The following is a 26264-nucleotide window of genomic DNA, read 5'->3' as shown; positions in this document are numbered from 1 at the left end:
TGTTGAACTTCACATACCGGCTATCAGTACTGTGGACCTGGAACGAATTTAAGGGAGAGATTAACAAGAGGTGATCCAGGCATAAATAAATTGGATGCTGCATGCAAAAACCACGATATAGAATACTCAAGATCGAAATATAGTAAAATATACACAGATACTCTTTTGGTGGTCGTGCAAACTTAGTGCATTCTATGATTTTGAAAATTGTTAGTGTCTCCAAAAAATGAGGGATTATGGGCTCAACTGGAGATTACTCAATATATAAGATATATTAGCCTTTAAACATTACCAATTTAATTTTAAACAGTATGATGTAAATTGGCATTCTGTTAATTATGTTTTTTTAAACCCGCCCTTATGACAGTGTGTATCTGGATCCAGATCCGAAATTTTCAAGATCCGGATCCGGTACCGACATTTTCTTAGATCCATTTTTCCAGGATTCTGGAATTTTTTCCTCCCTCCATGTTTTACATATTAAATCATGTAGCTGAAACATCAGAGTTTGCCCACCATGCTTTAAAAGCTCTGCAGTAATTTAACCATCTCCAGGAGATTTGCTATTTTTCATTCTTTTGGCTTGCTCTACTTCGTCCATTGTTGGCTGTTCAATCTGCACTCTATCGTCTAGTATTTACACATTACACATTACACATTAAACTCATTAGAGTTAAACATGTCCTTAAAATAATTTTACCAGTTTTCTACAATTTCTTTGTACAATACTTGTCCTTCTTGGTTCCTGCACATATTAAGTTTAGGCTGAAAACCATTCTTAATATTTTTTATACTTTGATATAAGCGCCTGCTTTTATTTCTTTCCCTCATTCCTTCCAGGTCATGTACTCTATTTTTAAAATACTCACGTTTCTTCCTTCTAAGAATACACTTTGCTTCTCTCCTGGCTTCTACATAACTTTCCCACTTAAGTCTTGTTCTTTTGTGAAGCAGTTTTTGTCTTTCAATAGCTTCTCTACACTCATCATCAAACCACTCAGAATTTTTTTCTTTTTTTCTTTTCTCCTAAACTTTTCTCAGCTGACTCTACAATGGCTGTGTTCATTAACTCCCATTTAGTATTTATTTCTTCTATGTTTGCTATTCCATACTCATCCATTTTCCTTGTTATGGTACTGCCAAAGTTTTTAGCTTCAGTTTCATCCTTTAGTTTATCTGTGTCCCATTTCACTCTTTTCTCTGTTTTCTCTTTCATTACATTTGCTAGTCGTTCCCTCAAAATGGATTTTATCATATAGAGTGGATCTGAGTGTGTATATAACAGTAATCTTCATGCATTTTATTATGCATGAATATTTACTGAATAGTGTGAAATTGTGTTTATAAAAGGTTGTATTTTTCTTGAGGTTGTATTTTGCGGTTTTCCGTTTGTTACCCAACGTGTTATACATTTTTATCTAGGTAATTGAATACACTACAAGATGATTATGTTGATTTGAAGTAAAAACACTTGGTACAAAAGTTTTATGCTAAACTAGCAACCATACCCGTGCTTCGCAACGGGAAGAGAACGATTAAGAGAATAATTATTATTCCATAGATTTGCTGTATGTAGATAAACTCTTAGTAATCCACTAAAAGTATTAACTTAAATATTTGATGGCTACTTTCGTTCCCAGACATTATTTTTTGGGAAATACCATACAAATTCAATAGGTTTTTATAAACATTTTGGAAAAAATATAAAGTCAATGAGTTAATGAATTATGCACTTAAAAAATAAAACTCCTTATCTTATTCGCACACTATCAAAAATTATTTATTAATTTTTTTTAACATAATTTTGTTTACAATCTGTTTTGCATTAAACAATAAGTAAATATGATGGCATTTTTAACAATAACATAAAAATTGGAAAGCATGAGTTAGCAGCTAAACAGCTTTAGCACTAACAAAAATAAACAAAGAAAATTAATTTCAGAGCTGCTGTACAAATCGAGTCGGAAGGTCTAAAACATTTTCTCTTTTTAGTCTGTAGACATGTTGACTGTTGTCTAGGAGGTTAAGGGCCAAATGGTTCGGATGATACTCAAGTTTAGAGATGTATTTTTTGCTGCAGCTCGTAACTTCTTCATTAACAAATGGAATTTTGCAATCATTGTGAATGGTGGCGTTGGATACATACCAAGGGGCTTTCAGGATAGTTCTTAGTAATTTTGACTGAAATCTTTGTAATATATCCAAGTTTGATTTTGAAGCTGTTCCCCACAAAGAAATGCCATATGTCCAAATAGGTTTGAGGACAACCTTGTAAAGCAATAATTTATTTTCTATTGACAGTTTTGAATTTTTATTCATGAGCCAGGCCATTTGTCGACTTTGAATTTAGATGTTGCCGTTTGTTCTAAATATGGCTTCGCCAGGTAAGTTTTCTGTCGAGGTGGATGCCCAAATATTTTACTTCATTGTGGTGAGGCAGAAGTACGTTATTTAAGTGGACTGGGGGACAGTTAGCTGTTCTGGTGGTGAATGTTATGTGTGCAGACTTGCTTTCGTTCACTTTGATTCTCCATTTTTGTAGCCACGTGGAAAGACGGTTTAGGCCAATTTGTAGTGTTTGAGAAGCTAAAAATGGGTCTTCATGGGATGTTAGGAGTGCTGTGTCGTCTGCAAATTTAGATAAAAATAAATTTGGATTTTCGGGTATGTCTGACGTATATATGAGATACAGAATTGGTCCCAGGATGCTTCCCTGCAGTACACCTGACTCTATTTTGTGTAGCTTGGTGTAAATTCCTTGGTGTTTTATTCTAAAATGTCTGTTTTCCAGTTAAGATTTAAACAATAGAAAATTGTTATGAGGGAGAGAACGTTTAATTTTGATTAAAAGTCCAGGATGCCACACTTTATCAAAGGCTTGGCTTACATCAAGAAACGCTGCAGAGCAATATTCTTTTTTCTCCAGGCTCTGTCTTATTCTGTCTGAAAGTCGGTGCACTTGTTGAATGGTAGAATGGTTTTGACGGAAGCCGAATTGATGATTAGGTATGACATTATGTTCATCCGACAGTGGGCCTAGTCTTCTTAAAAGTAGTTTTTCGAATACCTTAGACGTTATGGAGACTGATGGGCCTGTACGAGGTTACTTCGTTTGGGGGGTTTTCCAGGTTTTGGTAGAACGATCATTTCTGAAACCTTCCATTGAGTCGGAAAGTACTCAAGGCGGAGAATGGCATTGAATACTAGAGTAAGGAATTTAAAACCTTTCTCAGGGAGCTCTTTTAATATTTTTGCAGTGATTAAATCATATCCTGGAGATTTATTTAAACCTAATTCATGGAAGATGCATATTTTTATCTCATTTTTTGTAAATGTTTGGATAGGGAAATCCAGTTGATTGGGTGAATCCAGATATTCCTGTACCTCAGGAGAGTTTGTTGCACTGGTATGCGGCGTAAATAAAATACTTGGGAGAAGTGGGACGCAAATAATTTTGCTTTTTCGTCCAAGCTTTTAGCCCACGAACGATCAGGTTTTAATAATGGGGGAACAGACTATTTTGGTCGCTTGAAGTTTTTTGTTACCTTCCATAAAGAGTAGTTTGATGCTTCTGTTGAAGAAAGATTACTTGTATATTCCTGAAACCATTAGTTTTTGACGTGTCTTAAAAGTCTTTTTTAATTTTGGGACGCTCTATTAAAGTTGGTTTGACTATTTATATTTCGAGTATTCTGCCACACTCTTCTTAATTTACGTTTCTCCGCTATGAGTTTCTTTATTTGAACAGGATAGTTAATGCCATCGTTAGTTTGCAGTTGACACGATGACATGGGGGTTGCTTCCCAAGCACATTGTTGAATTACATTGTAAAAAAAAAAAATCAACTGCATCGTCGATTTCTTTGTTTTTAATGATTTACGCACTTAAAAAATAAAACTCCTTATACACACACTATCAACAATTAGTTATTAAATTAAAAACATAAACATAACTGTAAACAATCCTACTTTGACAGTTCTAATTTTGTATCACAGCTGCTTGGTTGAAATTAGTAACTGTTGTCATAAATTTAGACAATTAATTGTGCTGCACCCTATTGGTACATTTTGTACCCTTTTAATGCTATTGATCATCACAGAATCAAATTGTTTAGTTGAAACAGCTGTTAAGATTCTTTAATTCCATTTAAATATGAGTACTCATAAGGTTAACATGGGAAACTCCAGAGCCACTGGGGTGGAGCCCTTTTGATGGATTTGCACCAAACTTCACACAAACCATCCTTGAATAATGCTTAATAATGCCTGCAAGTTTCATAACAATCTGTCGAGCGGTTTCGGAGTCCATTACGTTCAAATATATATATATATACAAACTTCCTCTTTTATAATTAATTTCACAAAATCGCTAAAATATAAAAACATTATTTTATTTATAAATAAAAAATTATTTTTACCATAAACTTTATGACTTTTTTGGATTCCTTACTTCATTACCTTTACAAACATGTATACAGGGTGATTGATATAAGTGTGCCAGCCGTTTTATTCGAAAACTATAAGAGATATCAAAAAAAGTTAAATGGTAAGTGCCTTGGATTTTTTATTAAAAAAATTATAGTCGAGTCAAAAAAATTATTTTAGCCGCCATTTTTCCAATATGGCCGCCAACTTTGATTTTTCTTATGGAACACCCTGTATTTTATGATGTATTCTGGTAGAAAAAGTAATTTTAAGACGATTTTATTCTTGTAATTTTTTTCATAAACCTAACCGTTTCAAAGATAATAATGGTTTAAGTTGTGAAATTTTGAATGGTTTTCGAGCAAAACAGCTGGCATGCTTGCTTAGGCCTTTATCGAAACTCTTTCTCATGCAGAAATTTCAAAACTTTAACCATTATTATCTTTAAAACGGTAAGGTTTATGAAAAAAATCACAAGAATAAAATCGTCTTAAAATTACTTTTTCTACCAGAATACATCATAAAATACAGGGTGTTCCGTAAGAAAAACCAAAGATGGCGGCCATATTGGAAAAATGGCAGCTAAAATATTTTTTTTTGTTTTTTAAATAAAAAATCTAAGGCACTTACCGTTTAACTTTTTTTGATATCTCTTATAGTTTTCGAATAAAACGGCTGGCACACTTATATCAATCACCCTGTATATCATTATTAGTATACACATATATTATATAACTCTTTACAACACAAACTAACACTGTACAGTTTTCAATTTTTCTGGTTCTCCGTTTGTTATTATATTTCACCCCAAAAACTTATAAAAAAAATATTTTCCTAACATGTTATATATTTCTATGTGGGGAATTAGATTGTCTACAATATGTATATAATGAATTTCCTATAAAAAATATGCAGAAACATTTTTACCGAGACTGCTTTTGAAATCTCAAAAAAAATTTGAATTTTTGTATTTTTTTTTTTCACAAAATGGATATGACAAACAAAACAAAATGAATATGAGGTTGGCTAGGTTTACTTGTACGGTTGAATTTTTATGAATTTAAAAAAAAAGAACTGCAAAATCGCCAAAATGGGTTGGCTATTCCCCACTTCTAACATTGGCCACTCCTAGGGTTAATCCTGACCTGTCAGCTGGTCCACTATATTATACAGTAAAATTATTTTTGTCTAATCTTCCTCATCCTTGCCATCTCAATTCTTTTATCGCTGCCACATCAATATTATACTTTTCTAATTCATTTTCAATTTCCATAATTTTTCCTGGCTGAAACATTGTTTCTACATAGATAATTTTAAATCCATTTTCTGAACTCTTTGCCGGGTCTGTTCCCTTAAAAACTTTTAATCCAGTCCGAGGCTCATTTGAATGGTTCCTAACAAATGCTTATTTCCAGGGTAACGTTAACCTTACGCCTAACCCCCTTCCAGGACAATAGTGTAAAGCATTGTAGCCTACGCTACTTAATTGTATTTTAACAACCTTTCAACAAAGCGTTCTGTGCTGAGTCGGCAGTGTAGCTTGTGTCTGTGCCACGTGTTATTATCTTTATCTATCTCAGTAGTTGAACCATTCCATGCCCTCCCTCTTAGATCTCACGTCTTGCTAATCTTGAATAAGAACTTCCTACACGAATCCTAAACATAGCTATTTTAACTAAATGAAATTCTATTTATAACTATCGTCATTAATTAATCGACTTTCAATCTGGTGACTTCGTAATATATATTTGATTGTCGTCACGTTGAACACTGTAGCAATCAACTTTAGCCCCCCTGAATTTTTTGCATTCCCTCCCAAGAATTTCAGTGACGCAGTCTGCTTCACAGCCCCCCCATTATAGGCACCCCTGATTTTAACAATAATAATCATGGCAAATAATCGTATTAAAAATATTTATATTGTATTAAAAAAATAATATAATATTATTAACAAGAATTTTTAATATGATTAAAAATGAAAAATACAAGTGCCTAGGTCATAAATATTCCCTGTATACTGTTCAGATCAGTGTTTCCCAACCTTTTTCCGTTCAGGGCACACTAACTAGAACATGTTTGTAGTCACGGCACACTTGTCTACAAAAATATTGTTGGATAAAATTACATTTAGTAAGTGCATAAAAAACTCTTTTTTTCAATTACATCTTACTCCGTAAAACCTGTTTTTTACTAGTAAAAATACACGAGGCATGTTTTTTTAAATAAGTACCGTTTTAAAATTTTTCTGTTCCGGCGCTGCGATTGGCAATTTTGACATTTGTGCTGTGTATATGCATCTATTGGCAAGCCGGAAATTCGGCAACAATCGGCTATGTTTACATCCGGTTTCGAGCATTCAAAATGGTGTCACCAATTGAGACTGCCGCCGACTGTGAAGTGCACGCTGTAGTTCGATTTTTAAGTGCTAAAGGTGTGAAAGCCATTTAAATTCATCGACAGATCGAAAGTTTTGAATAATAATAAATATTGAGCTTGATTAAAATGTTGTATGAATTTACCAATAATGAGTGAGAAATATGTAATAAACCTTGGTTTCAGTTCTAGTGGGAAACTTGTGCTTGACGTTTGTTCATTAAAAGTTTAATTCTTGGACGAATGGTTGACAAGCAGACTCTCGTATCGTCTTCCAAAAACTTAAGTTGAGAACGGGTTTTGGTCTTGATTGCGTTCATTGATGGTAATGCAGCTTCACAAATGTACGAAGTAGAAAAGGAAGAAGAAAAAGAAAACTACTTAAAATTTCGTGGCACACCTAAAGAGGCCTACCGGCACACCACCGGCACACCGGTTGGGAAACACTGGTCTAGATGTACCATTTGTTAAGGTTGCATTGTTGAAGTAAACCTGCAACAAATGAAAAGAAATGTGCTTTTTGGTAAAACCTTGGTGAAGTAAGGATGTGGGAGCCAAGTATCCAGTGATTTAATAGTATTATCCAAAAGTCTACTAAATTAACCAAGAAGAATTGAATATTGAATATTTTCCGGCAACCCTAATTATTGGTTATTCATTTTGTTGGGTATTATGCTCAATGATATTAATGCGATTGTTCTTCCCTGTTTCTCTGTACGGTGTTTGTAATGTGCTATTTTAGATGACTTGTTGACTAACATATGTTGCGACTCTTGTTTACCTTTTTATTGTTATCTCCCAAATAATGTCATGGTAACCAGTTAACCCATTAGGCCCATGTTAAATTTATAAAAGTTTAAATACTTTAAATTCACATGGGGAAAAGCCCTGTGGTCCGATTTGTACCATTTCAGATTTATAGATTCCCATGTTTGGTTACTATGAAAGTGCTAAATTTCATGCAGATCGCTTAAGCCGTTCATTAGGAGTATTTGTAAAACAAAAGCAGGGATGTAATATAAGAGCTTCGCTCGTTTCGCTTCGCTCCGCTCAATGATGAAAAAGGCGGTTTGCTTGATCTATCAGAGGTTGAAATCGTCCACAGGGGTTTTAATTTGGGGAATTATGTGGTGGTAGAGCGGTTGAGTCTGTAAGATGGAAACATTTCAAAATGGCTTGGAACCGATTTTGGCTGAGTACTTTACCAAACCAATCACATTTTTGAGAGGAAGAAGTGTACGAGTAACTTTGTATTGAGGGTTTTCTAATAATGCCCATGTTGAGCACAATAGCTATGAAAACTTTCATTTATCCTTAACTAACCCTGGACCCAATCATTCATTCGATTTCTTATGACAGGATTGTTTCTGAAAAAACTGTCCAGCATATATCTTTTGGTTTAAATTTCAAAGGTATTTAGTAGATTTACTGTAAAAAAAGGTTGAAATATTCAATGGGCTTTGAATTTCTAGGCGGGCAATGTTTTAGACCGGGTAATTCTGAGAATCCAAAGTTGTGGTCATATTCAGGGTCAGTGTCATATTCAAGCTCCTCCCAGTCGCTACTTTCTGGGCTTTCCGGTTGTTTTTTTACTTTAATTTAGGATTTGGGCATGTTGTAGGCCTACGTCTAGTTTTACTGTTCTGGTTCTTCTTCTGCCTAGGCCTATTATTTAGGGTCTCTGATACAACATGAGACCTTCCTGTAGAAGTACTTGGCTCATCAATAGGTACGTCTATAGGATCATGAGGATCTAGAATATTACCTTCACTGTTAGGTGTAGAACAGGGTTGACTTACACTTAAATTACATTCAGTCCTATCCTGCACAGAAAGAGGGTCGTCACTGTCACTATCAGAGATCACGTTTCTTTCATTTTGCCTAAAGTTAGATAAAAAAACTATATCGGTTAGGGTAAGTCCTTCTTTACCACTAGGGTCGTAGTCGGGATCTTCATCGGTGTCGTCTACTTCATCACTTGAAGAAGAGGAAATATCTAATAGTGAATCATCACTTTCATTTCCATCAATAAAAGTTACTCTGGACTCTAGTACATTAGAAATAAGTGTACGTTAACTTTCAGGGGAATGTTTTCTTTTTGATTTTTTCTCACTCATTTTAATTAGAACTTTCAACTAGGCCTAGGCTATATAAAAACTTTCAGATCCATACAATTCTAAATAGGCCTATAGGATAATTATAAGTAGCTATACTTCATAAAATGTTAAGTTCTCTCATAATAAATAAAGTAAATAAACCTTCACACCAAAGGACAGAGATCTCAAGTTACTTACTTACTTACTTGGATACTTGATCTCTTCATCATTGACCAACAAATGTTGATAGATTGTGTCATTAGATTGTTACACTATTTACTAACACTATTTTACATGAGTTAGGCCTAGGTATACCCTAATTCAAATGGTAAGATATATAGCCTAATGTTTATTCACACTAAAAACAAGTTCATGCCCATGCAAATGGAAAAGTGTTAGTGAAAAGTAAGGAGAAGAGTCTTAGTCTGGAGTAATAAGAGCTTCTAAAAATAAATAAAACAACAGAGGACAGAGAAGTTAGGTTAGTCCTAGTTCAAATGTTCAGACAAAACTTCTAATACTCAAGACCATGCCAGAGCAAATTGAAAAACGTGCTGTACGTACACAATCTTTTAGCAACAATAGTTTATACAGTAACTAATTTTACTTCTTTTCATAATAATATTCACTGAATAAACTGACGAATAACAACAAACAACGTTAGTAATTCAAAGTGAAGGTCAACATCAAGTCAATGTTTTGATGCGCAACAGCTGTACACACCGGTCAACGCCACACAAATTTCGTTGTTCTTCTTACTCTCAAGCTACAAGAGTAAAGTACATTAAGTACATTTTGAGTGTGTTGTTGAAATGACTCGCTTAGAGAATTTAATTTGCTCTCGTTTGATATATCTTTCCGTGAATTAGCTTGATAAATAATTTTGTTGTACAGTGGAGTCCCGATAATCCGAACTTCGGTAATCCAAAAGTCCGGTGAATCCGAAACCAAAAAAATAAATTTTTTATAAAAAAAATTAAAATTTGGAAAATTTTTTGAAATTTTTGAATTTTGTTTGAAATTTGTTGAAGTTTTTTTTTAAAATTTTTCGAAACTTTTGAAATTTTTTTCTAGTTTTTTTATTAAACTTTTAACACAGTTAGCTGTACCTTGGCAACGTATTCTGTAGCGGCCGGGTGAGATAGACTTTTTTGTAGAGTATTTTATTAAATATTTCACCATTTTTCTTATTACTGTAACATTTTTCATTTTCGTCCGCCAAATCACAAATGGATTTTATTACTGTAAGTGATAATGCTGCAGCCACTATGTCTAGCCTTAAGTAATGTGAAAAACAATCCCGGGCTCGTGCCTGCGTCCTAAGACGAAAAAAAATTAAAAAAAATAAAAAAAATTTAATTTTTTTCAAAATTAAAAAAAAAACAAAAAAAAAACTTTTAATCCGAAATGGGCCCGGTCCCAACCATTTCAGACTAACGGGACTCTACTGTAGTAGATTTAAGAAAAGCTGATGACATCAGCACTTGGGTTTTTTCCAAACATATATAGGCTTCGGCACCTGGGACTTTTTGATCGTAATGGCAGTGCCGATCACATCGACACTCGGGTCTTTTCAGATAAAATTGTAGTGCCCATGTGACCAGCACTTGGGGACCCAAATGGTTAATCGGGAATTGAGTGTAGCATGCTCTGCTGAAGAATATCCAATTGACTGACTTAATTTTTCTAGATCCAAGTTCAGAAACTAAAGAGAGAAGAGATAAGAAAGGCCAAAGAACTAGAGGGAGATCGGCTTGACTTAGAGTTGATTGACAGCATAACTGGATTTGCAAAAATCTTCAAACTATTGGTTGCCCTCAAGAAACCTCTAATTGGTCACAACTTGTTGCTTGACCTCATGATCCTCTACAATCAGATGTACCAGCAATTACCAAGTAAGTATCCACTCACCTTGTAATTTATATTAATGCTATGAAAAAGCTGAATCTTGTTTACATAACTTGCAGCAAACTATGTGGCTTTTTATCTTTTGTAAAATAACATACAGTCATGTATTCTTCAGTTTCAGTTAATCCCAGGTCAGGGTTCCTCTGCTCTACAACTACCATCTTACTACTCTCTTTTCCTCATGTCTAATCACCTCTACTTCTATTTTCAATGCTTTCCCTTCTTGTCTTGTTCCCTCTTTCATTTATCATCAACTCTGCTTTCCTTGGTGTTCTTCCTTCTTGTATCCTTCTCAGCTGTCTAAACTTTCGTAGTCTTGCTTTTCCCACTCTCTTATCAAGCTGTCTTCAAAATTCCCTTTGATCCATTTATTCCTTACTCTATCTTCCAATTTTAACAATTAAATTTTTTTAGAAAACAAAGCCTAATATCTGAATGTTACAGCCAGACATAATTTTACACTGAAACACAGAACGTTAGTATCACACTCCATTACATTCAAGAAACTCATTGAAACTAGTACACCAGAACATACAGGTTGCCACAAACAAGTCACTAGAAATAGAAATGCTTTGCAATGAACTCAAGCCCGATGTTTTGGTTCTATCTGAGTTTGGTTATAATGAAACTAATGTTCAGTTTGCTCAAATTCCAAATTACAGTCTAGGGGGATACTTAATTCAAAATGATGCTAAATGGGGAGGATTAGTCCGGATGAGCAATAGTCTACTGTAGATAGATAAAACATACTCCCATGGGTTGATTTCTCATCATTATGGAACAGCTGAAGCCACTTTTATTGATAGTTCTGCCTGGTTCATTGTAGGGGTAGTGTTTTGTTTACAGTTTGTTTCTTGTTATTTTAGTGACCTTGTTTAACCTAATAGAACAAACTAATCATAAACAACAAACTCGTCCTCTTCCTCTTGTTACAAGGGCTATTCAGAAAGTAAGGAACGTTTCGTTCTGACGCCGCTAGGGGCTTTGCTGATCTCGTACATTTTGGTGTGTGCGCACTCTGCAACTCAGTCAGCATCCAGCCATGACTAGGGGAATATCCTCGGTTTGCCAGTTTTTTTGCTATTTTAACTTAAAATGTGTGCTGCGTTTCCAAGTCATGACAAAACCAAGGGCCGACGCCCGAGCATTGTGATTGATGAAACTGGTCGGTCGCTAAAGTTGATGAAAAGGTTTGCTAAAAACGCTGATTCAAGATAACAGAGTTTTTGCTTTGTTTCCCTCAAGTTACACGGACATTGTTGTTTGAAATTATCACACATCAAAGCAAAAGCTCTGTTATCGTGAATCGGCGTTTTTCGCAACCCTTTTCATCAACTTTAGCGACAATTCCATCAGTCACAATGCTCGGGCGTCCGCCCTTGGTTTCGCCATGACTCATGGACGTCAGTTCGGCCATTTTTAAACTGAATGCACCATTTTCGCACAGAACTTTACTTCATTACTTTGTTTCCGTAAACTTCACAAACTTGGCAATAAATGTCTATTGGTTTTAAGTTTTTTGAAAAAAAAAAAACTTATCACTGACCTCACAACTGGCGGGATTTTTAAACGCAGCACACATTTTAAGTACAAAGCACAAATCATGAAATTAACATTAAAATAATATAAACAAAATTTTGTTGACACTAGCGATCAGTGCCATCGGACATGAACTAGACACAAAAAACAAACTTCAAAATTTTAAATGGGATGAGATGGTAATACATCGAATAATATAGTTTAACCTCAAACCTTAAAAAATCCTTTCTCAATAAAAGTTTTTTGTAGTTTTATCATTCATATAGCTTTGTGACGAAAAAAACATAAGTGAAACTTTAAGAGAAATTAGGGTTACGGATAGGCCTTTACAAATCTACTCCAACCAACACATTCAAAGAAGAAAATCCATTAAATTTGACTTCAAGTTATGTTTTACAACGTATGTTCGAGACCGGTCAAATTGATATTAGATAAGGAAATTTTGGGTGTATTTTACTTTTATAAAGTTAAGGGGTGTGTGAAGCAGCAACAAATTTTCGATTCCAAGCAACGATTCTATTAAAAAGATTTTTGATTTGAATCTATGCAAATCGATTTGAAGCAATACGGCATTTTTCTACTTGTCAATGGAGTGAAAACACAATAGGCTAATTAAAATTTCTTACATTTGTGTAATACAAAGCTTGTTGATGTGGTATTGGGCCCATTCATACATATATATGAATTTTATGTGAAAAAATATTTATTTTCAATCATATATTAGGGGTTTGCGGGTCAGAATTTTTTGGTTCAGGTCGGGTGAGGCCAAAAAATCATTAGTACCAGATTTTTTTGTTTTAACTTTTATCTGTGTTTAATTTTACTTGATAATAAAATAAAATAAAAATTACTTATGTACCGTATATTATTTCATGTTCATATCTTACTTACAGCATGGGAATTGCCTCAACTGCAAGAAAGACATTCTTTCCCATTTTCATTTTTTTTATTTGGTATAATTAATTACAAAGGACTGTACAAATTGCATATCATGTCATACAGTAGTATAGATAGACCTACTGCAAGAGATAAAAACCTAAAAACAACTGATTTTGATAGCTAATAAATTAAAATAATTAAAAATCCATAAACTCAATTCAAACAATATCACAATTAATTAGGTACCCAAAAAGGAACTCTTAACTACTATATAGAAGAATATATTAAAGCAAGAAAAAGAGAATGAAATGCCAACTTTGCAACGCAGCCACCAAGGCCCGCTCTCACCAGCAAGGCTTGGGTTGCATTCAAGGTGATAGATCCTCCCTCTCCCCTCTTACACCACCCGGTTTTGCTCCAATTGCTGACAAAATTCTATAACAAAACAAGGAAGTAGAGACAAAAAGATATATTTCTTTATCCAAAAACATCCTTTATAATTTATTATGTAAAATACTAAGATATATTTTTAATTATGTATGGAATAAACAATAAATAATTAAACTAGTACCTCTGGATAAATAGTCTTTCTTTTGACTTCGTTTTCATTGCACTGTTGCATCACGGGCATCACGGCTTTTTGTCAGTAGAAGACTGGCTCTGGCTAGTGACAGTTCTAAGTTGTTCTGTTGTGTTTTTATTCTTAAACGTGAGCCAACTTAATATATAATTCTCATTTGAAAATGTTAATTCCTCTGCAATAATAGATATAATGTAAGAGTGTTACTTTGAAAATAAATTATTTTTTTTTTTGGTCCGACCCGATCTTGGCCCTAACAAAGCTCTGACCCAGCTGACCCGACCCGAAAAATTCAGGGACCCGCAGACCCCTATTATATAGAAGAACCTGTATTGCTGGAAATGTCAGTGAGCTGCTTTACTTGCTTATTTTGTACTATTAATTTTACAAATAAAGATATGTTTTGGTGTAAACAAATAAAAACATTTGCAAGATTTATACTGACACTTTGAATTGGTTTACATTGGTAAAAATAGAATCAGACCTAAAAACTGCAAGGTATACATAGCAAACCTACAAAAATACAAAATTGATCAGTCTAAAACATCAATCTTACAAGTTAAAGATCAAGTAACAATTTTTCAGACTTGTGTTATTTTTAGAATTATATTGGAGTGATTTGTTTTGGCTATGTTTACAGTAGTAAAACATGTCTCATACTGCTTGCACTTAACAAAACTTCTCATCATTTGCAATGTCAAAACAAAAAAATATTTAACATTTAAAGCAATATTTACAAGCAAAGAATTAATTGAATAAGAACGCCTTCGCACATGAAACGCAACAACAACGCGCTCCTGTATTGCGGGTATTGCGTTGACTTTCTGCAGGCGTTTTTCGTATATAGATACTGACTCCCTCATGAATTGAATCGTTTTTTTATCACCACTGAATCGAATTGCGATTCGATGCCGCATCGAATAAAGTTTAATAAACATATTTATTTAGGTAATGTACAAACATTTTTTTCTTAAATGCATTTAAGGTTGGTACTCACCTCGACCTTAATAGTTCTATGTCGTCAAAGTCGTCTGTACTTGTAGCAGTTCTCGATGCTAAAATACGTCTCCAACTGAAGTTTAGCCGTTTATGATGATAAATGTGTAGTTTAGTGGAAGAATAGAGAAAATAAAACTCTTCACTTCACTTCAAAATTATTTATTTCAGTATTAAATTGCTAATAAAGTAGGCTTAGCAATTCCTAGGTTATACCATGTTGTTTACAAAAAAATAAAATTTCCCGTCTCAAAAATTTCTTGATCAAAACAAAATCTTGTCTCGTAGAGCGAGATTGAAAAGTTCCTGAATATGTCTCAAAATTTCGAGACCCGTCCATCCCTAATATTACTTAAATATAAAACGAAACCGTCCGAAACTTCAGTTCCCTCGTATTTAAATGTTGGGAATCTACACTGCAGGCAGACATCCAAAACGCATTACGTCGCCGAATGCTGTGGCCTCCAGCAGGCTCGTTCCGTTAAGTTAGGATTGTTTTTTTTGTAGGAAAAATAATTAATAAAAAATATAAATAAATGATAAATAAAAATAATAATTTTTTGCATTCAATAAACTAATGAATATATGCTTTATAATATGGCGTTCGAACGATAAGTGTTCACAGCACCAGTAACTTTTTGGAACAAAATATTGCAATTCCTGGAAATGTAAAAAATAAATTTTTTTATATTCGGCTTATTTAAAAAAAGTATAATTTTTATATTGTATACGTAGTCTTAATCCTACATTTACAACGTTTAATTTACAACGTTATGAGAGCGTGAAATATTTTATTTTATATTTTTAGTCTTAATAATCTGTTTTCAATGTTTGGCATTCCAAGTTACATGCACTCTGACAGAGGATCTTCTTTTTCATACCAAGAATTAGGTATTGTTTTTGCATTTTCAAGGTATCGCCCCAAGTAAAACAACACCTTACAATCCAGAAGGAAACTAGCGCTTCAACGTAATACTTTGGAGAACAATAACTCTTGCACTTAACACAAAAATCTACTAAGTAGGCATTGGGAGAGTGTTCTCAATGATGCGCTGAATGCTATTAGATCTTTCCTGTGTACGGCTACCAATGCAATTCCACACGAAGGCTTTTTATGCACTCTAGAAGGTCAAGCAATGGAACTGCTTTGCCCGCCCACCTGGCTACGTTTTCCTGGACCAGCTCTACTAACACGCCATAATCAGTCAAGCAAGTACGACGAGAAAGTGGAAGAAGTAGAGATTATCGAAGCCAACCCTCAGTATGCTCCTGTTCGGAATTATAATGGACAAGAATCGAACGTGTCTTCAAAGCATTTGGCTCCTGGATGGGATGTGTGGTATGATGATTTGGAAACTATAGGTCGGCCGTTTAGAAAACGACCTGCGCGAAATTTTTAGCGCATGTAGGGGAGGTAACGGAGAGGGAGGGTACGTTCCCCCTCTCCGCCAATGGCCTTTTTCACAAGGTGTGTGGATAGTGACGTCACGTGCAAGCTGAACGTGTTTTATTTCACCAAATCATATGTTTTCTTGTAATTTCCCAAAGACTTTCGAATGACAATCATTACGAGTTAGCATTGAATATACAACACTATTAAGCGTTTTATATCCAATATAGTGTTGTATTCAATATTGAATATAGTCATAGTGTTATACAGTACAGGGTGCGGCAAAAAAACGAACCATTTTCTGCAGAGCACTGTTCAGCGACAGGTTGTCTGAAAGTGGTGTGAGTATGCTCATTGGAAAGCCTACACAATACCATTTTTTCTAGTCATAGAGCAGTGGTCGCCTGAGCTACGTGCGGTTGTTATGGAGTCGTTTTTAAAAAGTATTGAATTCATTCATTGCAACTCAGCAGCATAAGCAGTGTCGTGCATTCTTTCAATTAAGGCGACATGGAGATGTTCCGTTGCGTATAACAATAATGTGGTGGGTTACTAACTTTAGAACAACGGCTTCTGCGTTGAAAAGGAAGCTGAAAGGCCGACCAAAGTCAGATCGGATGCCAGACAACGAACATTCGACAGAGTTCATACTGCTGTGGAAAACAGTCCTCGCAGGCCCACCCGAAAACAAGCGGCTTGCCGAACATGTCTGACTGCTCAGTTACACGAATTTTGAGGTTAATTTTCATCCCTACAGATTAGTTAGAATAATTATCTGTTTAATGGTGTTTATCCATACAGATAATCACGACAGAACCTCTCCATGCAGAATTAATAAATAAAAGCACGGAACTGCCACTGAGTTGCAACATAGACTAAGCGAAACAAGTAGACTCCTCATCCCATTGTAAATATTGTAGCTTTGTTTTCGTGTCTAGTTCATGTACGTCCACACTGATCGCTGGGGTAGACAACATTTTGTTTCTATTATTTTAGGGTTATTTTCATGATTTGTGCTTTACTATATGGTAATATAACTAGAAGACCAGTTATTGTTTATGATTAAATCGTTTTATTTGGTTAAATGAGGTTTTTTTACAGCATTTATTTCTGGTTCAATGTAGACATTATACACAGAAGTGTTTACAAAATTAATAAGAAATTAACTATAATAACATCGTGGGTTCGCCCAAACCTGAGTCACCCTGTAACATAATTAATTTAGAGAATAATTTAATCGTCTTTAGGCTTCATTCATCCAATAGATCTTGAGGGAGCCTTCGACGTAGCCTCCTGTTCTCAGTTGCTTCACCAAGATGAAAAGTTAATGCACCAGGAACATTGTTTAAAGATTTTAGAAATTTTGAGGTGGTTTTTTCAATAAAGGCCGAAATGAGGTTTTAAATTACTGAAATAACAAGAAACAAAATGTAAACAAAACATAACCTCTACAGTTGGACGTACAGAACTAACAATAAAATACCCCCGCCGCGGCAAGCCTGCAGACTTAGCGAATTTCCATTTGCCCGATTGAACTTACACTAAAATGTCTCCTTAACAATATCACATTTATTCCCTATTTAAATTGAATTAGTTTAACGAGTAGGTTTGCTGAAACAAGGAAGGGTAAAAAATTGTGTTTTTTATGTAAAATGTTAAAAGGTACTGTAGTTTAGTAAGAAATTAATGTTTTTTTCCAAATTTGATCAAAATTAGTTCATAAACAAGTAAACTACAACAGTTGACTTATTCTCGATAAGAATAACATGTGAATTTTAAAATTACAACTTTTTTAAATTTTTCTCGTAACCATTAGGCGCATAATAACGCTTCAATATACTAAATTATTTGTTTTTTAAGCTCTACAGAATGGTTTAGAAAGAAATTGTGAAATTCTGCGTTTTTAGGGTCAAAAATGGGAAAACCCTATTTTTACCCCATAAAACAGCCCATAAACGGACAATCATCACGAATCTCGCCGCGATTAAGATATAGCCGCAATCACAAAGAGTCATGGAAGCTGAGATAATCGCAGGAGATTATCGCGGATGTTGCCACGATTGTGTAAGACCACAGCCACCTCTAATACATTAGAGGTATTGTATTAGAGGTAATTAGTATGTATTAGAGTATGTATTAGAGTATGTATTAGAGGTATTGTATTACATTAGAGGTAATGTATTAGAGGTGGCTGTGGTAAGACGCAAATAACGCGACTGCAATTAGCCTATAATGGTGTTGCCACCATCGCAAGTAACGATCACACATCTTAGTGACGGCCTTTTAGTGAATTTCCTATATAGGGTATAAGCTATCATCGTAGTACTCATGGTAAATACCTCTGGACCCGGGATGGCAAGGCGTATAAAAGAAGGTGTGTGCACACACATCCCCCACTCCTCCAATCAGCCAATCAAGTATTTACTGCTTTACTTTTTTTTCGGTTAAATAGTAGTGTTATATTGTATAACACTACTACAGAATATTCATTCAGTGTTGAATACAACGCTATTTTGGATATATAAAACTAAATAATAGTGTTATATATTAAATGCTGATTCCTAATGATTGTCATTCAAAAGTCTTTGGAAAATTATAAGAAAACATATGATTTGGTAAAATAAAATGTAAAATAAAATAAAGGGTGGTGGTGGGGTGGCAGTGGAGTGGGGGAAGAGCCATATTCTGTCTCACTCCCATAGCTCGGTATCTCTCTCTCGCACCAATGCTACGAGTAGGACGCTTTCTAAGCGGCTGACCTATAGTGAAAGTGTATCAAATTTACCACAAACTTAGCAATCAGGGAGAAAAGACTTCCAAAATACGTTAAAGACTAGACTAGACTATGCACACAATTTTAACCAAGGGAGATTGTGATGTTTTCTACTCTCCTTTATTTATACTCTGATCAGCTGTCCTGGTTTCTATTCAATAATTTAACTTGTTAATCTGTTGTTGTTCTGTTTTATAATAATGTTGGTTTTTAATAAAGTAAATCCTTAGATTTGAAAAATCTTAAATTCATTATTTCAACATCCAGCAACAGTACATACTCGAGTTAACACTTGCTAACACTCTTTTAGTAAAATAAGAAATTAAAGTAAAAATAATTGTAATTGAGGTTACAATGATATTTTTAGTTACCTTGTCTGTCTGATGAATACTGTTGTTTGATCACAGGTACATATAAAGTCTTCAAGAAGGAACTAAATGCTCTGTTTCCTTCTATCATGGACACCAAGTTTATCAGTTATCGAGTCAAAGATATTCTTAGAAATCAAGGTAATATCTCAATATATTTTTATTTCAAGATATTTTTAAGAGTCAACATGATAATAAAAAAATAGAAACTTACATTTACTTCCTGCCTGGAATCTTAAAATACCCCCGCCGCAGCAAACCTGCCGACTAAGCGAATTTCCATTTGTCTGAATTGATTTTCAGTTAAATATATTTTAATAACATTAGGTTTAATGAGTACCTAGGTTTGCTGCTACAAGGAAACTAATAAAGTGTGTTTTTGAGTAAAATATTGATAGCTTAGTAGAAAATAAATAAATTTGCCAAGTTTGATCAAAATATATTCATAAACAAGCAAACTACAACGTTTGACAATATTCTCCATAAGAATAACATGGGAATTTTAAATTTACAATTTTTTTAATTTTCTCCGTTACTAATAATCAAACAAAAATACTTTCATATACTAAATTATTTTTTTTTTTTAAGCTCTTTAAAAAGGTCAAAAGAGAAATTGGGAAATTTTGTGTTTTGAGGGTCAAAAGTGAGAAAAACCAATTTTTACCCCATAAAACCCCCCGTAAAGCCCCGTTCCCATGGTCCGATCATGCTGGTTCGCGAACTCATTCAAGTTTATCCCGCTTTACACCTTTAAACCAAATTTCATCAAAATCGGACAAAAATTACTCAAGTTATCGCGTTCACGGACGTATATATATATATATGTCTATATATATATATATACATAAGTCTATATATATATATATATATATATATACATATATAAAAATTTGAACGAATAGTGTTTTTGGCCTCTGGGGACATCAAAATGAAAAAGTAAATCGGTCCCGGGTCTAGGTCTTACCGTGCCACCTACGGTAATAGCTACTTCCCTATAGGGAAATTCGCTAAAATTGTCTTATATGGGACTAAATCTTGACATTTTTTGAAGAACTCCAATTAGCCTAGCAAAATAATTTAACGTAAGAAAATCATAATTGGTAGATATTACAATATTAATACATGAAAAAGATCAGGTTTTGGTGGTCATTTTACCACTCTAAATATTTTATTGGTTTTTTATCTGATACATTGTTTTGAAAGTCTTAAACCGTCAATGTTGCTCAGAGATGTAAATTGTTCCATTTTGTTTGGGTAAAAGAGACTTTAAAGGATGAAAACAAAATCAGATCTTCCAAAATAAATTCATTTAGAAATTTTTATTTTCTGAAATTTGTTTAAAAGCTCCACACTCCGTAAGGCATAACTTTAGCATTATTTTATGTATCTGTATTGATAAACGAGTGGTCACTGGTAAAAAAAATTAAAAACCACTTGGCATCTAATAGTTTATTACCTACATACATGGAAGCGCATCCTACAAATGAAGCGCAAAAATGTATATAATTTCAAAAAAGCTCAAACATTGTTTGTCATTTTACACTAAATGTAATTTTACGTCATAAATACATTTTGTCTTTCAAATTTGACTAATGCAATAATAGTCCAGTAAATCTGTCAGAAAATATGGGGTTGCTGTGCAAAAGGTCGGGTAGTTCTGATTTTTGGATATGTTGTTTGTATTGGGCCCATAACATAAAATCCAAGTTATCCACCTCGAGATACTGCGCCACTTGTTATCAAAATATCAAAAATATGGCAATTCCTATTGTTTTTCACTCAATTTCGCGAACCGTTGATTTTACCGAAAATTTTATACTATTACATTAAAGAAGAATAAATTTGTGACAGTTTAAGCCCAACAGCAAGTATGTAGAGTAAATAATGGTCAAAATACAGACCATCAAAATAAATAAATTTTCCAAAGACGTATAAAAATTGTGGTTTTTATTAATATTTCCACAATATAGTTGTTTGAAGTGTAGTGTATACAATAATAATGTACCATATTGTTGCCATTTTTACAATATTTAGATTTGTGTTATAAAGAGTTGGCAATATGTTTTGCATTTGTGTCCTGACTGCGATCAGGCGACTGTGACGTCATATCGTATGATTTCAATAATGCTCCCGGATTGGCTACAACCCATCACGCCACTTTTCCCTCCACGTTTAACCGCCGATCCAAAAGTTTCCTTGCTCTCCAGTCCTCAAGATTCCAGCAAACCGTAACCATGTAGTCGGCCGGGTTTTATTTAATTCCCCAAATGTTGTTTTTATTTCAAGTCATTGCACCCCAAACGTTCCAGTGGCGACGAATTACGAAAACGACTCAACGCGTGAAAAGTTTTTAAGTAATTTAATTGACAATCGAAGTGCACCGTAGGAAGGTACGTGTGTTTTAAAAGTGACAATTGAATTTCTAGTGCACCGTAGGAAGGTACGTGTGTTTACAGAAGAATTCGGTCAAGTTAACTTCGAACGGTGCGTGTGAGTGTGAACATTAATGCCGCTTGATGAGAACCTTATTGATAACTTTGGAACTTTATTAAATTTCAAGATGTCGTTCATCGGTGCAATCGGTCCTTTTGATAATTCAGAAGAAACGTAAAGAAGAAAACGTAATCGTATATCGAGCGTTTTGAGTTGTTTGTTACATGTAACGATATTACCAACGCTAAAAAGGTTAGTACGCTTTTGACGGTTGTCGGAGTGAAAACTTATAACCTGTTAAAAGACCTATGTACACCAGACAAACCTGCTACTAAGAGCTACGAGGATATTGTACGGATCATTAAGGGACATCTTCATCCAAAACCATCTTTTATTGCCGAAAGGTACAAGTTTAATCTCCGAACACAATTAGAGCATGAATCAGTCGCTGATTACATCGTCAACCTGAAGAAACTCTCTGTCAACTGCGAGTTTAAGGACAAACTACCGGATCATCTTCGGGACAGGATCGTAAGTGGGTTGAGGGACGACGCCACCAAAAAGAGGTTGCTGGGCGAGGAAGATCTCACCTACAAGAAGACGGTCCAAATAGCCACGTCAATGGAGTTGGCAGCGAGAGACACCGCGGCCCTGACCTACCACAACACGGGGGGAGGAAGTCGTCTCCACAACGTCGCTTCGAAGCAGCAGCAGAAGCGGAAGCCGTGGCAGCGCTCAAAAAGTGAAGTAAAGTGCTATTGTTGTGGTAAATCTGGTCATTTAAAAAGTGAGTGCCGTTTTAAAAGTTTATCTTGCAATTTTTGTAAGAGGAAAGGCCATTTAGAAAGTGCCTGAAAGTGTCTGATGAAGAAAAACAATGGTGAGTCACAATCTAAATTTGCATTTAATGATAAGCGTAAGGATGGACAAAAGAACTTTACACCTAAGTTTACCTCTGGTAACAAGTCTCATAAGTATAAGTAAAACTATGTAGAGAACACAGGGGTCAATGACAATGACGATGATTATAGTGATTTAGCTAACTTATTTTCCATAAATGATGAGGAAACTAAACAGAGGGATAGAATAAAACCTATTACGGTTAATCTTAAAGTAGAACATACTGTATTGCCATTTGAGGTTGACAGTGGAGCTTGCGTGTCAGTAATTTCTGAAAAGTGTTATAACGATAATTTCTCTGATCTCGAATTAATGCCCACTAATTTGGTTTTGAGCTCCTATACAAACCAGCCAATAAAACCTGTAGGAAAACTTGACGTAAATGTACAGCATGAATCTGAGCATAAAAAGTTGACATTGTATGTTGTGTCTAAAGGGGCTAATCCTCTAATGGGAAGAGACTGGATTAGGGAACTAGAAATATCGATCCGAATCCCTAAAGAAAATAGTTTGAACACGGTTGAAAAGCTAGATCAAAAACCAGTTATTGTCAGTAAACTGTACAGTAAATTTCCTGAGGTATTTACTGATGCATTAGGTTGTTACAAGGGAGATGCAGCTAGATTAGAGTTGAAGGAAAATGTAATTCCTAAGTTTTTCAAGCCCAGACCTATACCATTTTCGATCAAAAGTAAAGTGGAGTCTGAGATTGATCGATTAGTAAATAATGGGATTTTAACTCAAGTTAGCAATAGTGAATGGGGAACTCCAATTGTGCCTATTTTGAAAAAGGACGGAAGTATAAGAATATGTGGCGATTTTAAAGTAACGCTCAACCCCTATTTAGTAGTCAATCGCCACCCGATTCCAAGGATTGAGGACATTTTTAATAATTTACAAAAAGGGGAGACATTTTCAAAAATCGATCTTTCTCAGGCTTACACTCAGGTAAAGTTAGACGAGGACTCAAAGAAGTATTGTACAATAAGTACATCGAAAGGATTGTATATTTACAACCGAGTTCCATATGGTGTAGCATCCGCCCCGGGAATATTTTAGAGTATAATGGAACGCATTTTAGCTCACATTCCCGGCGTTGTTTGCTTCCTAGACGATATTTTGGTAACAGGAACTGATGACAAACAGCACCTAGAGAGGTTGATTCAAGTGTGTGAAACTTTAAAGAATCATGGTTTAACAGTAAGTCAAAATAAATGTCAGTTTTTCTGTAAATCTGTTGAGTATTTAGGGTACATTTTAAGTAAACAAGGACTAGGCACATCTCCTAGTAAAATTGAAGCTATTGTAATTATTGTTAACGCCCCAGTGCCTACCAATGTAACTCAGTTAAAAGCTTTTCTAGGTTTATTTAATTATTATTCTAAATTTGTGCCAAGTATGTCTCCCATTGTATCCCCATTGTATCATTTACTCAGAAAGGACACTCCATTTGAATGGAATTTATCATGTGACAAAGCGTTTCAATTAATTAAGAGCAAATTAGTTTCAGCTCCTATTTTGGCGCATTATGACCCAAATTTACCTTTGAGGTTAGCTACTGATAGTTCAGCCTACGGGGTCGGAAGTGTGTTAAGTCAAATGCAATCAGATGGATCCGAAAAACCCATTTGTTTTGCGTCAAGGACATTTTCTAAAGCCGAATCAAACTACTCTGTAATAGACAAAGAAGCTTTAGCTATTGTGTTTGCTGTTAAAAGATTTAATCAGTATTTGTTTGGTAGAAAATTCACACTAGTAACAGACCACAAACCATTGTTGTCAATTTTTGGCCCTAAAAAGGGACTTCCGGCTTTTGCCGCTAGCAGATTACAGAGGTACGCTTTATTTTTAGCCAGCTATGATTTTGACATACAATATGTTTCCTCTCAGGGAAATGCTTCTGCAGATTGTTTATCTCGCTTACCTCTACTAGCTAAACATGTTAACGAACAGTATGAGGAAAATCCTTTTGTAGGAACCTATTTGCAATTTTTAGCGGAGGGAGATATTCCAATTAGTTTTGTTGATATTAAGAGGAAAACACAAAAAGACCCAGAGTTAAGTAAGGTATTTGGCTATGTCTTGTACGGCGGGCCTAATGAGGTAAACGAAGAATTACGACCTTATTCCATAAGGCGGAGCGAACTAACTATTGAGCATGGCATATTAATGTGGGGTTATCGGGTTGTCATTCCAAAAATGTATAAAATGGGACTGTTACAAGAATTACATTGTGGACATTTAGGGATAGTCAAAATGAAGGCTATAGCCCGTTCTTATCTATGGTGGCCTTCAATAGATAAAGACATAGAAGAACTTGCCAATTGTTGCTCGCAATGTCTCATGGAACGTCAAAGCCCGTCAAGGTCATATTTACATGTATGGGAACACCCAAAGTCAGCGTGGCAACACATAGATTTTTTAGGCCCTATTAATTCAAAGTTGTATATGGTTGTAGTTGATGCTTATAGTAAATGGATAGAAGTAGAGGAGGTCAGTTTCACATCTACCAAAGTAGTCATAAATAAATTGAGACCTATGTTTGCAAGGTTTGGAATTCCGGAACAGTGTGTCACAGACAATGGCCCTCCTTTTACATCCTGTGAATTTAGCAAGTTTCTTAAAGCTAATGGGGTTAGGCACACGCTTACACCACCTTATTTTCCCGCTAGTAATGGCCAGGCGGAAAATGCTGTAAAAACAGTAAAGAAAAGAATAAGAGGGGCTTTGTTTTCAAATGAAAATCCAGACTTAGCTTTAAGTAGATTTTTGTTGGCATATCGAAATGCAGTACATAATACAACCAATGAAACTCCAGCCAAACTAATGTTCGGTAGAGTATTGCGAACTACATTAGATTTGATACGTCCTTCTGTTAGTAAAACGGTTTTGTCAAACCAAAACAAACAAATTGTAAACAAAGGGGGCAGTCAAACTAGAGAACTGTCAATAGGACAGCCTGTTTTAGTCCGTGATTACAGGGGAAGAAATAAATGGACACAAGGTGTAGTGATTAAAGTGTCAAGTCCTGTATCTTATTTAGTAAAATTAGACTCAGGTATTGTATGGAAACGCCATATTGACCAGCTGGTCGGGTTAAACTCTAAGGTAAATTTGAATGATCAACAGAATGATATTACTAGAGAGGTAGTGTTGCCTCCAGCTGAACACATGTTTGACCAGGATGTTGGTAACAATGCTCAGTCAGCTGGTCGGGCTTCACCCATGAGACCGGAAATGCCGAGTACACCTCATACTCCAGGACGTAGTAAACGTAGTAGTATGCGCTCATCGTTTACTCCACCGGACGTGACCTTTACATCACCTGTACGATCAGCTGATCGACACAAACAAGCATCGCCATTGAGGCGTTCTGCCAGAGAAATAAAACCTCCTGAAAGGTTGAATTTGTAAATATTTATTTCTGCGTTTTGTTTCCAATTTTATCAAGGTTGCTTGTTTTAATGTTTATTGTTTTGTCTTATTTGATTGAATCATACAATATTGTTTTATGAAAAAGTGTTTTTGTTTTAGGTTATTTAATGATTATTTAATTGGTTTGATGTGTTGATAAAAATTGCGTATTTTAAGAAAAAAATATTTTA

General features: G+C 34.8%; 1 protein-coding gene across 1 annotated transcript in view; it reads left to right on the top strand.

The window, feature by feature from the left end:
* LOC129003275 (pre-piRNA 3'-exonuclease trimmer-like) overlaps positions 1 to 26264 on the top strand; it is a 242907-nt gene that overhangs the window by 26526 nt on the left and 190117 nt on the right. The window contains exons 5-6 of the mRNA XM_054431591.1: positions 10584 to 10788; positions 19366 to 19467. Coding sequence (XP_054287566.1) covers positions 10584 to 10788; positions 19366 to 19467 — 307 coding nt within the window. The remainder of the gene's footprint in view (positions 1 to 10583; positions 10789 to 19365; positions 19468 to 26264) is intronic.

This window comes from Macrosteles quadrilineatus, unplaced genomic scaffold (assembly GCF_028750875.1).
Source record: "Macrosteles quadrilineatus isolate MER2022 unplaced genomic scaffold, UCM_ALF_1.0 Scaffold_1__1_contigs__length_201487025, whole genome shotgun sequence".
Lineage (NCBI taxonomy): Eukaryota > Metazoa > Arthropoda > Insecta > Hemiptera > Cicadellidae > Macrosteles > Macrosteles quadrilineatus.
Note: the sequence above shows the minus strand (reverse complement) of the source record. Positions and strands in the feature narration are given on the sequence as shown.